Consider the following 13,797-nt stretch of genomic DNA (forward strand, 5'->3'; position numbering starts at 1 on the left):
TTGTTTCTAGCCTAATCTTTATTGCCCTGCTTACAGAAACTGCCTCTCCGGTTAACCCTTATTACATTGTGACAGCTAAGGCGAAGCGCCCATCAGTGGTGGGTTTCAAAAATTGTTCAAATCTACTCTGTGGGTGTGGCCTCCTTTGTGGGAGTGGCTTGCCGCCCATGTGACCGGATGGGAGTGGCTTGCCGCCCATGTGACTGGATATGAAGATGCCACCGACACTTGTCAGAACCACCTTAAATTACCTCACACACAGCACTGGCATGCATAAGAATATGATGTCAACTTGTTTTTTAAAAGGCATCTTCGGTTTGCATTAAAACAACTTCAACACACGCAACGTTCTGATTGCACCACAAACGCAGTAGTCATCCTTACCTTTCACAGAGGCACTGAGTTTTATAAATATGAGCATGATAGTGTAGAATAATCATATCCAAGGACCAGGGGTGGGTTTCAAAAACTTTTGGAACCTCTTCTGTAGGTGTGGCCTGCTTTCCGGGTCCACTGGTGGAACCTCTTCTAACCGGTTCGGTAGATTTGATGAACCGGTTCTACCGAATAGGTGCGAACTGGTAGGAACCCACCTCTGGCGCCCATCAACGTGAGTGACATTGAGTTGGCTACACCCACACGCTCACATGACCACCGAGCCACGCATACCCAGCTGGTCATTAGGGCAGAGAACCGGTTGTTAAATTATTTGAATCACACCACTGGTTTAGAGTCATTGCATTCCCACAAGCAGGCCAACTCCAACTCCTCCCGAATTCTGGTGCCCTTTTCTGGTGCCAGTTTACTGTGGAACTTTAGTTGACAAGATTCTTGTGTATGGACTTGAATAAATCATCTATGCTGCAACCTTACAAATTATCCTGATTCTTTATATCTGACAGTGGTATGCTTTGTAGATATGGGGAACTGGAAGGAATAACAAATCTTGACTTAGCAATAACATATAGGCTTCTATACTGCCCCATAGTGCCTTGCAATGTTCTCTGAGTGGTTTACAATGTAAGCATTATTTGCATATTGCCCCCAACAATCTGGGTGCTCATTTTACCAACATCAGAAGGAGGAAAGGCTCCTTGAGTCAATGTTGCAGTCCTCTCCGATTTAAACTCCAGGCTGTAGGCACAGTTTGCCTGCAATACTGCATTCTGACCACTGTGCCACTAGGGGTCCTTCCTTAAAATGTTCATTGGGGGGAAAGCAACCATTTGGTTTAATGCTGAAGAAACAAATCAACTTGGTTGCTTTCCCTTACAAGATTATTTTCATGAAAGGGATTGTCTTTTGGGAAAAGATTATCTGAGCATCTTTCAATGTAAGCAGGAAGCAATGTTTTCAGACTAGTTCTTGAGTTTTCCATCTCTGATAGGCAGCCGTATAGGATGTTTTAGGATTCGCCCTGGAAGGCTATCTTTCTCCCAATCAGAAAATAGAAGAATAAATGGAATTGTAGTTGCTATACAACTACAGAATTCATTTCTTAACCCCTTCAGGACATTTCAGGTGCTTGGGTGTTTGGTTGCCTAACAAACGTGGGTTTTTTTAAAGCAACAACAACAACAGGAAACTCATCAAATCTAAAGCTTTGGCAGGCATGGAGTAGAACAAAACAAGACTACAAGCATGTTACAATAGTTAGTATAGTACTCCAATCGGAGGCATATGCTTTCAAGAAGGTTTGGGTGTACATCAGATTCAGAAAAACCCACAACCTAAACATCTTGATTGAGGCAAATTCAAGAGCTATCCAGATTCAGTTCCTCTGAATTAGAGAAGTGCTTTATTGATATAGCGTAGCCATAATCAAGAGTCTAACAGTAGCACCTTTTAGTCCTAACAAACTACTGAAAGGCATAAATTAAAAGGCTTCATTTCATTTCAGATGTAAAATGTAACTAAAATGAACTAGGATTAAAATTGAGTTGAGGGAAAGACATGGTGATTATTCAGAGGCAGGTAACATGTGGAAGTGATTACAAACAATTTATCAATTAACAATTGTAATATCTAATCTTTTAAAAACCCATTGTGCCTATTTAGACTTTCTAAGATACATTTCTATGTATGCAAGTTCCACAGTCTCTTGTTAATTGTGTTGTTAAAGTTCCTTCCCACCCACCCCCCAAAAAACAGCTATGAAATGCCCTAGCAGGTTAAAATAATTTGCTATTACTTTATCTGGTTTTGAGTTCTGATGTCAAATTTTGTGAGAATTAATCCTGTTTACACAAATTTGGCTTGCTTATTTTATGTAAATCCAGAGAAGCATTACTAGCTTATAATGACATATATCACATTAGACACACTTTTGCCCACTCTTTCTCTAATCTCATATGAAATTTGTTGAGACCCGTGATGGTGTTGTTGACGTAAAGGGGGGTGATATGTAAATGTGAGTTTGTTAAAGGGCCTGATTTCCATGTTGGTATCACTGTCCTGTTAATTCTTGATACTTGTGAGAATCTGCTTCAGTGTGCTTAGTTATATGCAACTCAGTGGTGGGATTCAGCCAGTTCGCACCAGTTCGGGAGATCCGGTTGTTAACTTTCTGAGCAGTTTGGTGAACTGGTTGTTGGAAGAAATCATTAGGGCAGAGAACCGGTTGTTAAATTATTTGAATCCCACCACTGGTGCAACTACTCCTGCCACCCAATACCTGAGAAAATACACAGTCATTGTCTAATATAGGATGTAGCTTTTAAATTATGTATTTCATTGATTTGAGCTCTGTGCTGTACAGTAGTTGACAACCAGATGTGGGTTTTTTTGTAATCTATCTTTAATAAGTTCTCTTGAATATCAGCTTGACTACATTGATTTGCCCGTTGATCTCATTTGGTGGATTGTTCATAGTCTCCCCAAATCTTGGGCTAATTCCATTTTTTGGGCATCTCTTTAAGTGGGTCAGAACAAATATAGTTATAATTTAGAGCCTAGCTACAAATAACAGATTGAGTGATGTGTTCTGCATGGAAGCCAGAAGCATGTAAGATTCATATGATCTTCCCTGCATAATGTGGCCTTAAGATGTCCATTGTGAATTTGTACCATGACATGAAGGGAATGGATTTATTAGAGACTGAGGTTGGTGACAGATTTGAGGATTCATTTTCATGAGTCCGTATCAAATGTCAATAAACCTCAAGTAAAAAGGGTGGTTTAAGACTTGAAATTCTAAGTCACCCACAAAGATGTTGGCATTTTGTGCCACGTGTGTACCACTGATCTGAAAATACGTTGCAAACAAGAACACCTTGTTTCCCATTGTTTTTTATTAGTGTGATATCAGAACTATGATGCTAATGTGATGAGAAAAAAATAAAGGATCAAAGGAGATTATGTGAAGAAGGGACCCAGCCAATGAGGTTTGCGTTTCCTGTATGGATGGGAAGGGCAAGAAACAGGGAATGACCAATCAGTGGTTACAGGAAAGGTGAGCTCCATAGCTTTCCATAACCTCAGGCCTTTTGGTTAAAAACAAACCCTTCTAAGCACCTACGGAAATTTCACAGGATACTTGCAAAATAAAAACATATCAATTATGTAACATATTTTATTTATTACTACTTAAGTCCATGTTTCATTAAAGAAATCCCTGAGCAGATACAATAGAACAAAGCAATAAGGAACACTAAATTCAGAAGTTAGAACTTTGCAAAATGATGAAAATTAAAAACCAGGACAGTAACAGAAGCATCCTAACTGACGTAGCAGCTTGATGGATCCTAAGGTTTGGTGAAGAAGAAGAAAATACGTTCATTTTGCAAGTTAACTGGATTTAATATAAATCATAAATGAAGGGAAATCAGAATTAATATTTAAAAGGCCCTCTTTGGATTGCTGCATAGCAAATGTTTGCTAAGCACAAACCTTCAAGGAGATGTTGTATACCTCCTTAATTGCTGGGTAGGTTTACAATATAATCTTTAGTTTTAAAAAAATCCCAGGTCGCTGATCAAAAGGCAAAGTTATACAAAATTGGTCTTATTTGGGGGATTTTCTTCGTTTATTGTTCCTTAATTTCTCACAGAACCCCATCAAGTTCTCGGGGAACCTTGGAACTCCACAGAATGTACTTTGAGAATCCTTAATCCATTAGTTCGACCATACAAATTATGAATCTATAAAAGTATAAAGCTCCATTTGTTGCACTCCTTTCATCCTATCACTTTTTCCAACCAAAAATAACGTTTTTTTTCCTACCAAAGCTAAACTAGCTGATCAGTCATAAAAGAATTCAGCAGGAGGTAGAATCTCAAAAGAGCGTTGTAAGATATTTTTTGCTCTAAACATTTCTTTAAAATATAATACAGAACTCCAGAAACACGGCTAACCCCAGGCAAGATTTATTTCAGTTTATGAAGTGATGGGTTGCTGAAGAACTATTACAGGAATTCTTTGCTTCTGGCTAGCTCGAGGGATCGCACATATCCCATACATGCATGAGCTCTTAATGGCAGGAGTTCATGCTACTAGCCACAGCAACAGCAGTGAAGTGGAATGTGATCTACACAAGGCAAGTGTAGCCTCTGCCATTCATGTCATTCCAAAAGTCTTAGCTTATCACTCGGTATTAGTATCTTCTCTTTGGTGTAATATACCACAGGATGCCATGATATTTAAGAAGGCACTGCATAACATACAGAGTTCACACTTACATGTTTCTCATCTGCTTCTATCAGAGGTCGGTTCCTACCAGTTCGCACCTATTCGGTAGAACCGGTTCATCAAATCTACCGAACTGGTTAGAAGAGGTTCCACCAGTGGACCCAGAAAGCAGACCACACCTACAGAAGAGTTTCTAAAAAAATTTGAAACCCCCCACTGGTCCTTGGATATGATTATTCTACACTATCAAGCTCATATTTATAAAACTCAGTGCCTCTGTGAAAGGTAAGGATGACAACTGCATTTGTGGTGCAATCAGAACATTGCGTGTGTTGAAGTTGTTTTAGCGCAAGCCAAAGATGCCTTTTAAAAAACAAGTTTACATCATATTCTTATGCATGCCAGTGCTGTGTGTGAGGTAATTTAAGGTGGTTCTGACATGTGTCGTCAGCATCTTCATATCCGGTCACATGGGCGGCAAGCCACTCCCATCCGGTCACATGGGTGGCAAGCCACTCCCACAAAGGAGGCCACACCCACAGAGTAGGTTCGAACAATTTTTGAAACCCACCACTGACTCCCACCCAGTCACATGGCCAGCAAGCCACTCTCACAAAGCCGGCCACACCTACAGAAGAGGTTCTAAAAAATTTTGAAACCCACCACTGGCTTCTATGTATACATGAGCATTCACCTACACATGAATGAAACAATATATAAATTGCATTTTATCTCCAAACCAAACGCAATACATTTCCCATTGAGCCAGTTCAAGGGGATGATTGATGAAAGGAATGAGACATATATCGTGTTTTGTCTTTCTTCAGACACCTTCCTCTTTCCCATTGCTTTTCTGATTTGTATTTTCCCAACCTCCACTTCTTTCAGATTAATTTTGCTGCTGTTCTCATCACTCAGCTGTTGGCATAATTATTTTCAGCTCACGCAGATGTAGTATTCCTGAAGTGCTCATGATTAGAAGATAAGAAACATAAAAAAACCAGTCTTCCTCCCTTTGCTGTTGCCTCTTCTTTTATCTTTACAAATGCACAGGTCAGCGTGATACAAGAGAAGAGGGAACCTGTGATTTCCCCATAGTTTGACGACTTGCAACTCCTAGTATCTCCTAGCATTACCTGTGCTGGCTGAATCCTCTGAAATCGATAGTTGAGCAAGATCTGAAAATCCACAGGTTCCTCCTCTGCAGGTTGCTTCATTGTACTTAGGGGAGTTGATTGAGCTATTTATATCAGAATTCATTTTTTAAAAAATGTCTGGCATTCTTGCCCATGCTCCATTCTCAAACGAAACAAAATAATCAGGTTTTTTCCCCAGAAACGTCACATGGTGGTTTGCTTACAACCGTTACACCGAAATGGTAGGAAATTACAGATAGTCCTTGATTTGAGGACCACAATGTAGCCCAAACTTTATGTTGGTAAGAAAGACATTTTCAAGTAAGTTTTGCCCCATTTTCTTGCCACAGTTGTGAATCACTGTAGTTGTTAAGTTAGTAACATGGCTTTTAAATTGGTTCTGGCTTTCGCATTGACAGTACTTGTCAGAAGATCGCAAAAGGTGATCACATGACCCTGGGAAACTGAAACAGTCATAAGTGTGAAAGATGGTCATAAGTCACTTTTTCCCAGTGATGTTGTAACTATGAATGGTCACAAAATAAACTATTGTAAGTCCAGGAATACCGGTATACAAGGAAATAAGATTGTGCCTGTCCAGCTGTTCAGGCCTGCCATGGAAGAGGAAGGGGTAAGGAAAGAAGTCAACAAATTAGTTCATGGACCCTTAGCAACTTCGTTGATAATGAGAACAAACGATAACATTCATTTGCGAATTCTTCAGGACAGAACCCAATGGTGGGTTTCAGAAATTGTTCGAACCTACTTTGTGGGTGTGGCCTCCTTTGTGGGAGTGGCTTGCCACCCATGTGACCGGTTGGGAGTGGCTTGCTGCCCATGGACCGGATATGAAGATGCCGACGACACTTGTCAGAACCACCTTAAATTACCTCACACACAGCACTGGCATGCATAAGAATATGATGTAAACTTGTTTTTTAAAGGGCATCTTTGGTTTGCGTTAAAACAACTTCAACACACGCAATGTTCTGATTGCACCACAAACGCAGTAGTCATCCTTACCTTTCACGGAGGCACTGAGTTTTATAAATATGAGCATGATAATGTAGAATAATCACATCCAAGGACCAGTGGTGGGTTTCAAAAAAATTTGGAACCTCTTCTGTAGGTGTGGCCTGCTTTCCGGGTCCACTGGTGGAACCTCTTCTAACCAGTTCGGTAGATTTGACGAACCGGTTCTACCGAATAGGTGCGAACTGGTAGGAACCCACCTCTGACAGAACCAACATGATGAACTGATAGCTATGATGGCAATATGTGCTAGAAGTGTCATAGACAGATGAAATTGTTAATCAGTATTTTTGAATATATCTGTAGAAAAAAGCTTTGCGGGAGAAATGGCTCTGGGATGGATTAAGTACCCTTTCTCCAGAAGAACAGAAAGAAATGCAAAACCAACATCGGGAAGACCAACACCGAATTAAGAAACTGGAACAAAATATTCTCAGGTACAGCAAACATTTTCTTCCTTATTAACGTAGGAATATAAGCCCTTGGGATCGGAACAATGATTTTTCCCCTTAATTAGAGGATTAATATTTATGTATGAGGTCAGCTATTTAATAATAATACTGACTTTATAGTCAAGTTATCTAACCTGAAACAGAGCAGAGTATAAAAAGTAATAAAGTTATTATGTTAGGCCCGTGATGGTGAAGCTATGGCAAACGTGCCACAGGTGGCACTCAGAGCCCTCTCTGCGGGCACGCAAGCTGACGCCCCAGTTTAGTTCCACTGTGCACGCACACATGCCTCCCGCCGACCAGCTGGTTTTTGGGTCTCTGCCATGCTTACGTGGGGAGAGGGGTGCATGCACAGGGGATGCATGTGGGGAGTGGTCACCCACATGGGGGTCACGCATGCATTGCATTATGGGCGTGCATGCATGCATGCGCTTTTGGCATGCAGCGACAAAAAGGTTAGCCATCACTGTACTAGGCAATGCAGAAAAAAATAAAGAGTAAATGTTAAGCACTGGTCAATTATTGACAAAGTATTAAAACTTCAATGATTCCTATAATTTATTAGCTTCATCATTAATGGTTATGTAGTGTATATTGGTGGCCCTTTGAGAGCTGTATGCAACAAAATTGCTTTTTAATGTATGCCGATTAGGGTGCATTCAAAGTGACAATAAAGTTATTCTTTATTGAGGTGGCGCAGTGGTTAAATGCAGCACTGCAGGCTACTTCAGCTGACTGCAGTTCTGCAGTTCGGCTGTTCAAATCTCACCGGCTCAGGGTTGACTCAGCCTTCCATCCTTCCGAGGTGGGTAAAATGAGGACCTGGATTGTTGTTGGGGGCAATATGCTGACTCTGTAAACCGCTTAGAGAGGGCTGAAAGCCCTATGAAGCGGTATATAAGTCTAACTGCTATTGCTATTGCTATTCTAAGTCTAAGTCTAATTTGATAGCTACCATTAAAAAAAGAAATCTGATCGTATCAAAACAGCAAAAAACTTTACAAAATTACACCTGCTAAGACTAACTAAGGCCAGATCAAAATGAGCCCCCACGTAAAAATTACAAACCAATAGAAGATGTTGCCTAACTTCTACCTTGGTACTACTCAGTGGTGGGATTCAGCCAGTTCGCACCTATTCAGGAGAACCGGTTGGTAACTTTCTAAGTAGTTCAGAGAACCGATTGTTGGAAGAAATCTCCTTTTGTTTTTTCCCACTTTACAGGGCTAATCCTGTAAGGAAGGCAGGAAGGAAACATTCTGGTGCTGTTTCTAGCCTAATCTTTATTGACCTGCTTACAGAAACTGCCTCTCCGGTTAACCCTTATTACATTGTCACAGCTAAGGCGAAGCGCCCATCGACCTGAGTGACCTTGAGTTGGCCACGCCTACCCAGTCACTTGACCACCGAGCCCCACCTACCCTGCTGGTCATTAGGGCAGAGAACCGGTTGTTAAATTATTTGAATCCCACCACTGGTACTACTACAGGTAGTCCTCGAGTTCTGACCACAGTGGAGCCCAAAATCTATGTTGCTAAAGTGAAACATTTGTTAAGTGAGTTTGTCCCATTGTGTGATTTTTCTTGCCACCTTTGTTAAGTGGATCGCTGCAGTTTTTAAAATTAGTAACACCGTTGTTAAGTGAATCTGGTTTCCCCATTGACATGATCCTGGCATACTGCAACTGTCGTAAATGTGAATCAATTGCCAAGCATCCAAATGTAAATCACGGGACCATGGGGATGCTGCCACGGTCATAAGTGCGAAAAATGGTCATAAGTAACTTTTTCCAGTGCCGTTGTAACTTCAAACAGTCACTAAGTAAACTGTTGTAAGTCAAGGACTCCCTATATTGTAACGGCCAAATCTTTGTGCGACAAATATACTGTCAGCCTAGGTGATGGTAAACCATTTGTTCTAATTTTACTAAAAGTGATCCAATATTTATTATAGCTAAAAGCCACATGGAATTAAAACTGGATTCATATTTCCATAACAAGCTCTCTATTGTCGTTTGAATAAAAAGAGCCTATAACCTTTGGTGTTTAGTGTAAAAGGAAGGAGATTTATAATCCCTTTGAAGAAAAAATTGTTCACTGTCAAACCAACAGGGGAAGTTCTCTTAATCATGTAATTCTAAAGCAGGGGAAACTCTCATTCAAAAGTTCAAGAACTAACCTGCTTTTTAAAACATATTATTTGGAGCCATATTTTACTGCAAGACAGCCAATCTTGAGTTTTAGAGGGGATTTTCAGTCTGGAGGGTAATAGTATTTGAAAGCACTTAAGACATTTAAGGAACCTGCAGGAATTTTTCCTGGAGATCAGTTTTAGCTTTAAAAGCTGCCTTGATTTAAATTGAAATTGGAATTGCCTAATATTAAAAAAACCTGAATTATAGCTGGAAGAAACTTCCTACCATCAAGGTAGAAAAGGCAAAGCATAGGTTCAGCTTTCTGGAGTGCAAAGCTATGGTGGCAAAACTTAACCATGACTGTTAGGAAAGTATTCCCAATAATAATAAAATGTCTAATCTGTTCTGCTGGCTAGAATAGATATCCCATCTATAAACAGTTTTCCCCCTCCCAAGCCAGGATCTTGAATTTTCCTTAACTTATTTTATTTTTTTCCTTTCCTGCTTTAAGTTCTGGCGAATGCCTTTATCTTCTATATATAAAAATGGCTCTGTGTGTGTGAGAGAGAGAGAGGGAGAGGGAGAGGGAGAGGGAGAGGGAGGGAGGGAGAGAGAGAGAGAGAGAGAGAGGGAGAGGGAGAGGGAGGGAGAGAGAGAGAGAGAGAGAGAGAGAGAGAGAGAGAGAGAGAGAGAGAGAGAGAGAGAGAGAGAGAGAGAGAGAGAAAGAGAAAGAGAAAGAGAGAGAGAATGAATGAGAATGAGAATGTTCCAGCATAACTCTGGAACACCTTGAGCAATTTCAACCAAACTTGGTACACAGATTACTCTCTGGAAACAAATACTGTGGGGGTAAGATACCCCTAATGCCCTCAGGGTGTGTGCTCTGATGCAGCCTGTTGTGCCTTTAAATGACTTCTACTGTACTGCTGTGAAATAGCTTCTACTGTACAGCGCAGTGGAGTTGCCATGGTAACGGCTTCAAAGTACTCCACAAGGGGGCTGTTAGATATCCGTTCTAACTAACAGAGGGGCTCCCTCTGGTAAGGTAGAAAATCCAACATTAGAAATTTTGTTTGGTCCAGACATTTCCCCCCTATTTCCCCCCTATTGCCACCACTGGCAATCAGTGGTGGGTTCTGTGTGGTACAGCCCAGTACGGGCGTACCAGTGGTAGCTTGGAGCAGCGGCCACCGTACCAGAATGGTGGGCTGTTTGGTCCACCCGCCTGCCCATGTTCCTTACCGCTTTTTGAGGCAAATGGGCCAATTGCGCACAATAGTGTACGGCGCCTGCACGATCTCCACCGAACAGCTGAGTGTTGCTGGCAAGTGGCATGCATATGCATGCGCAGCGCACGTGCCCGCCGAGGATGCCCAACCCCATCGCAGTGTACCAGTTGTGATGGGATCCAGAAACCACTACTGCTGGCAACGCCGTGTTATCGGCTAGTAATGATATAAAAATGATGTATTCTTCTCTCCTTTTCCCAGGCTAATGGGTAGAAAACAGCTCCAGGAAGACCCATGGTTCTTAGGGAACTGATAACTGTATGTTAGATTAACACAAGAGGCCTATTGCCCTTCTTAGGTTTTGGATTACAATTCTTATGGTGCATTTCTATGCGCCATTTGGAAATTTTGGTTTGCTCACTTCTGCTATTTAGCCCATGTTTCCTTTTCGTTTGATACCGACCTTTTACATGCAAATCTATCCCAAACTATTATCTCTTCTGGGATGATTTTGTTTTGGTGCATATTTAAAATATGCCTTTTATTGGAATAGATATTAGAATAGAGATTGGAATAGAGATAGATTCTCGGCAAAATGTCACCAGGATTAAATCAGAAAGGTTGCCTGGCATGCACTTCACTCCTAGGTACAGTATATATCATCACAAAGCAAATGAGATGTTTGGCTTGAGAACAGAGGAATAGACATGCCACATGATTATTGATTTTACTGTGTTCCGTGCTCTGTTAGAACACTTTAAATAAGATAATACCAACTAATTCTAATTCTGGTAGAACGTGTCACCAACATGAATCACTTTTACACTGACACTCTCCATCCAATAATCCATTTTCAGATAAACGTTGACAGCTGAAAACGTGTTCAGGCACATGTCAAATAAAAGCAATCCAGTTCCAAGAGAACAAGCCTCAATGGTGCAAAAGAAATGTGTATTTTTGGGTCAGGTTTTTCTACACTGCTAGCATGCTAAAAGGAGACTGTCCGGAATATAAAATGGGAAATATTTCTTTCCATCACCTTGGTCCGTTTCAGAAAAATTCCTTGGTAATTCAGATCCTTAGAAGGTAATAACGGGACGTGGGCTGAGATTTTGTTTAGCAGGCATCTGCATTTTTCAGCTCACATTTTGGGATCCCAGCCCTAAAGTAGGCTCCTTCCACACATCTTTTTTGTTTTTACTAATTTTAAAAAATTTAAAACATGTATATAGCTCCCCATCTTTCAATCATTGTCTGGGTGGCTTCCAATCCAAAATTTAACAAATACATAAAGCTATTTTAAAAATGGTAAAATGCAACCAGTTTAAACTTAGACAATTAAAACAAGAAAAACCTGGGGCAGATCCATGTTAACATGCCATCATCTAATTCTCCCCCCAATGCTTGGGAGTGCGGGGAAGGGCAGGTCCTTAGAGCCTTATCCAAAGCTAAAAGAGTGGAGGCCTAATGAACTTCATGGGGGTAGAGTGTCCAGAGGGCAGGGGCTCTCACAGAAAAGGCATGCTCCTAGCTTCCGTTATATAACAATATTTGGGAGAAGGGATCAGGAGTGTGAGGAATTCAAACTTCATCCTCTTGGTACAACTTTTGTGTGTGTGTGTGTGTGTGTGTGTGTGTTTGAGAGAGGGGGAGCGAGGGAGAGAGGGAGGAAGGAGGGGAAGGGAAAAGAAAAAGAAAGAAGGAAACTTATTTAGCAAAGGAGAAAAACAAATGCTGTCGCTTTAAATCGGAACTGAGCATGCCTGGCTGTGGAATTCTGGGAGTTGAAGTCCACAAATCTAAAAAAATTGCTGCCTCACCAGCCATAAACCTCACTGCACGTCACTGGTTCCCACCCTATCTGATCTGTGGGACAACCTAGATGTCTTTCAAGAAAGGTGATTCAGCAAATAGCCTGGCCCTACTTTAAAGGGTTAGCCCAACACCTTGAATTGCACCCATAAAGAAACGGAGTCTGTGCAACTTGAGCAACAGAAATGTTGCACAGGCAAATCTAGGGGATCCCATTACTGTGCGCAGTGCTGCTGTCTGGATCACTTGAAGTTTCTGGGTGCTCTTCCAGGACAGCCCCATGTAGAGTGTATTGCAGTAATCTACCACCTTTGTCTTCTGAGTTGCCAGCGGTATTTTTCACCACACCCTGGAGTTCTCATTATTGCCCTCGTCTTCTGCCCTTCGCTTAAGCCTGTATTACTTTACCCTGTGACTAAAATAATATTTTAAAAAGCTAACAGGTGCCCTGCCCTCTTCTTAGCTGTTGTGTTGACTTTATCCATGTTGGTGGGAGGGAGGGGGGTGGAAGTGCTGTAGAGAAGGGCAAAGCTAACTCAGTCCTCTCCGGGGGCTCTGCAAAGCTGCTGCTTTTATTGCAAGGAGACCTCAGCACGTCTCCGCCCGCCTTTGCTTCAGAAGGTGAGGAGAATCCCAGCTGCCAAGAGTCCCTGAAAGTGGGAAGCCGCCTATGTTGCAGTTAATGAGGGAACACAAAGCACAAAACACATTCTCTGTGTTTCATTTGGGCCAGCGGCTGAACCAATCTTGTTTAGATGATTCTGCATGCAGCAATAACAGCAACAAAAGAAGCATCACTGGGGTCATAGCTATAAACAAAGCAGGGTTTTTCTGCCACAGCTGATCTCCCTATGGAACGAGTGCTGGATTTGGGCAATCCAACTAATAAGAGTTTCATCTGTTTCCCCAACTTTTCGTCGGTGAGAAATCACTGTCAACATTTTCTACCATTTGGGGATATGAAAATTGTACTGTTAAAAAATGAAGATCGCCTGTCAACCTTTCTCCTCAATCAAAGGGAAAAAATAGATCTGTGTTTTGATCAAGTATATGACATGGCCTAGGCTATTTTACTTCTTCCCAAATCCATTGTGCTCTTCAGCTCCCCTAGAAATACAGATAATCCTCAACTTACATCAGTTAATTTAGTGATTATTTGAAGTTACAACAGTAACTGTTGTAATAGTGACTTATGAATATTTTTCACACTTATGGCCATATTATACACGGAAGCTGACAATGAATTATCTTGGGGCAATCCTAATTCTGGAACAGACTTTTTCAAACTGTTATCCTCTATCTGAGATGGGAGTGCAGTTCCCTCAGTTTCCAAACCTTCAAATTCTAGGAGTTGAACTCCTAGAATTGAGAAAAAT

The 13,797-nt window shown here is 41.3% G+C and overlaps 1 protein-coding gene across 1 annotated transcript in view; it reads left to right on the plus strand.

Annotated features, from left to right (window-relative positions):
• The window catches only part of PALMD (palmdelphin), a 102,115-nt gene that overhangs the window by 72,162 nt on the left and 16,156 nt on the right, over positions 1-13,797 (plus strand). Inside the window, exon 4 of the mRNA XM_087719298.1 lies at positions 7,101-7,231. Coding sequence (XP_087575424.1) covers positions 7,101-7,231 — 131 coding nt within the window. The remainder of the gene's footprint in view (positions 1-7,100; positions 7,232-13,797) is intronic.

Source organism: Thamnophis sirtalis, unplaced genomic scaffold (genome assembly GCF_051295495.1).
Source record: "Thamnophis sirtalis isolate CommonGarterSnake01/CBP01778 unplaced genomic scaffold, rThaSir2_p1.2 scaffold_7, whole genome shotgun sequence".
Classification (NCBI taxonomy): domain Eukaryota; kingdom Metazoa; phylum Chordata; class Lepidosauria; order Squamata; family Natricidae; genus Thamnophis; species Thamnophis sirtalis.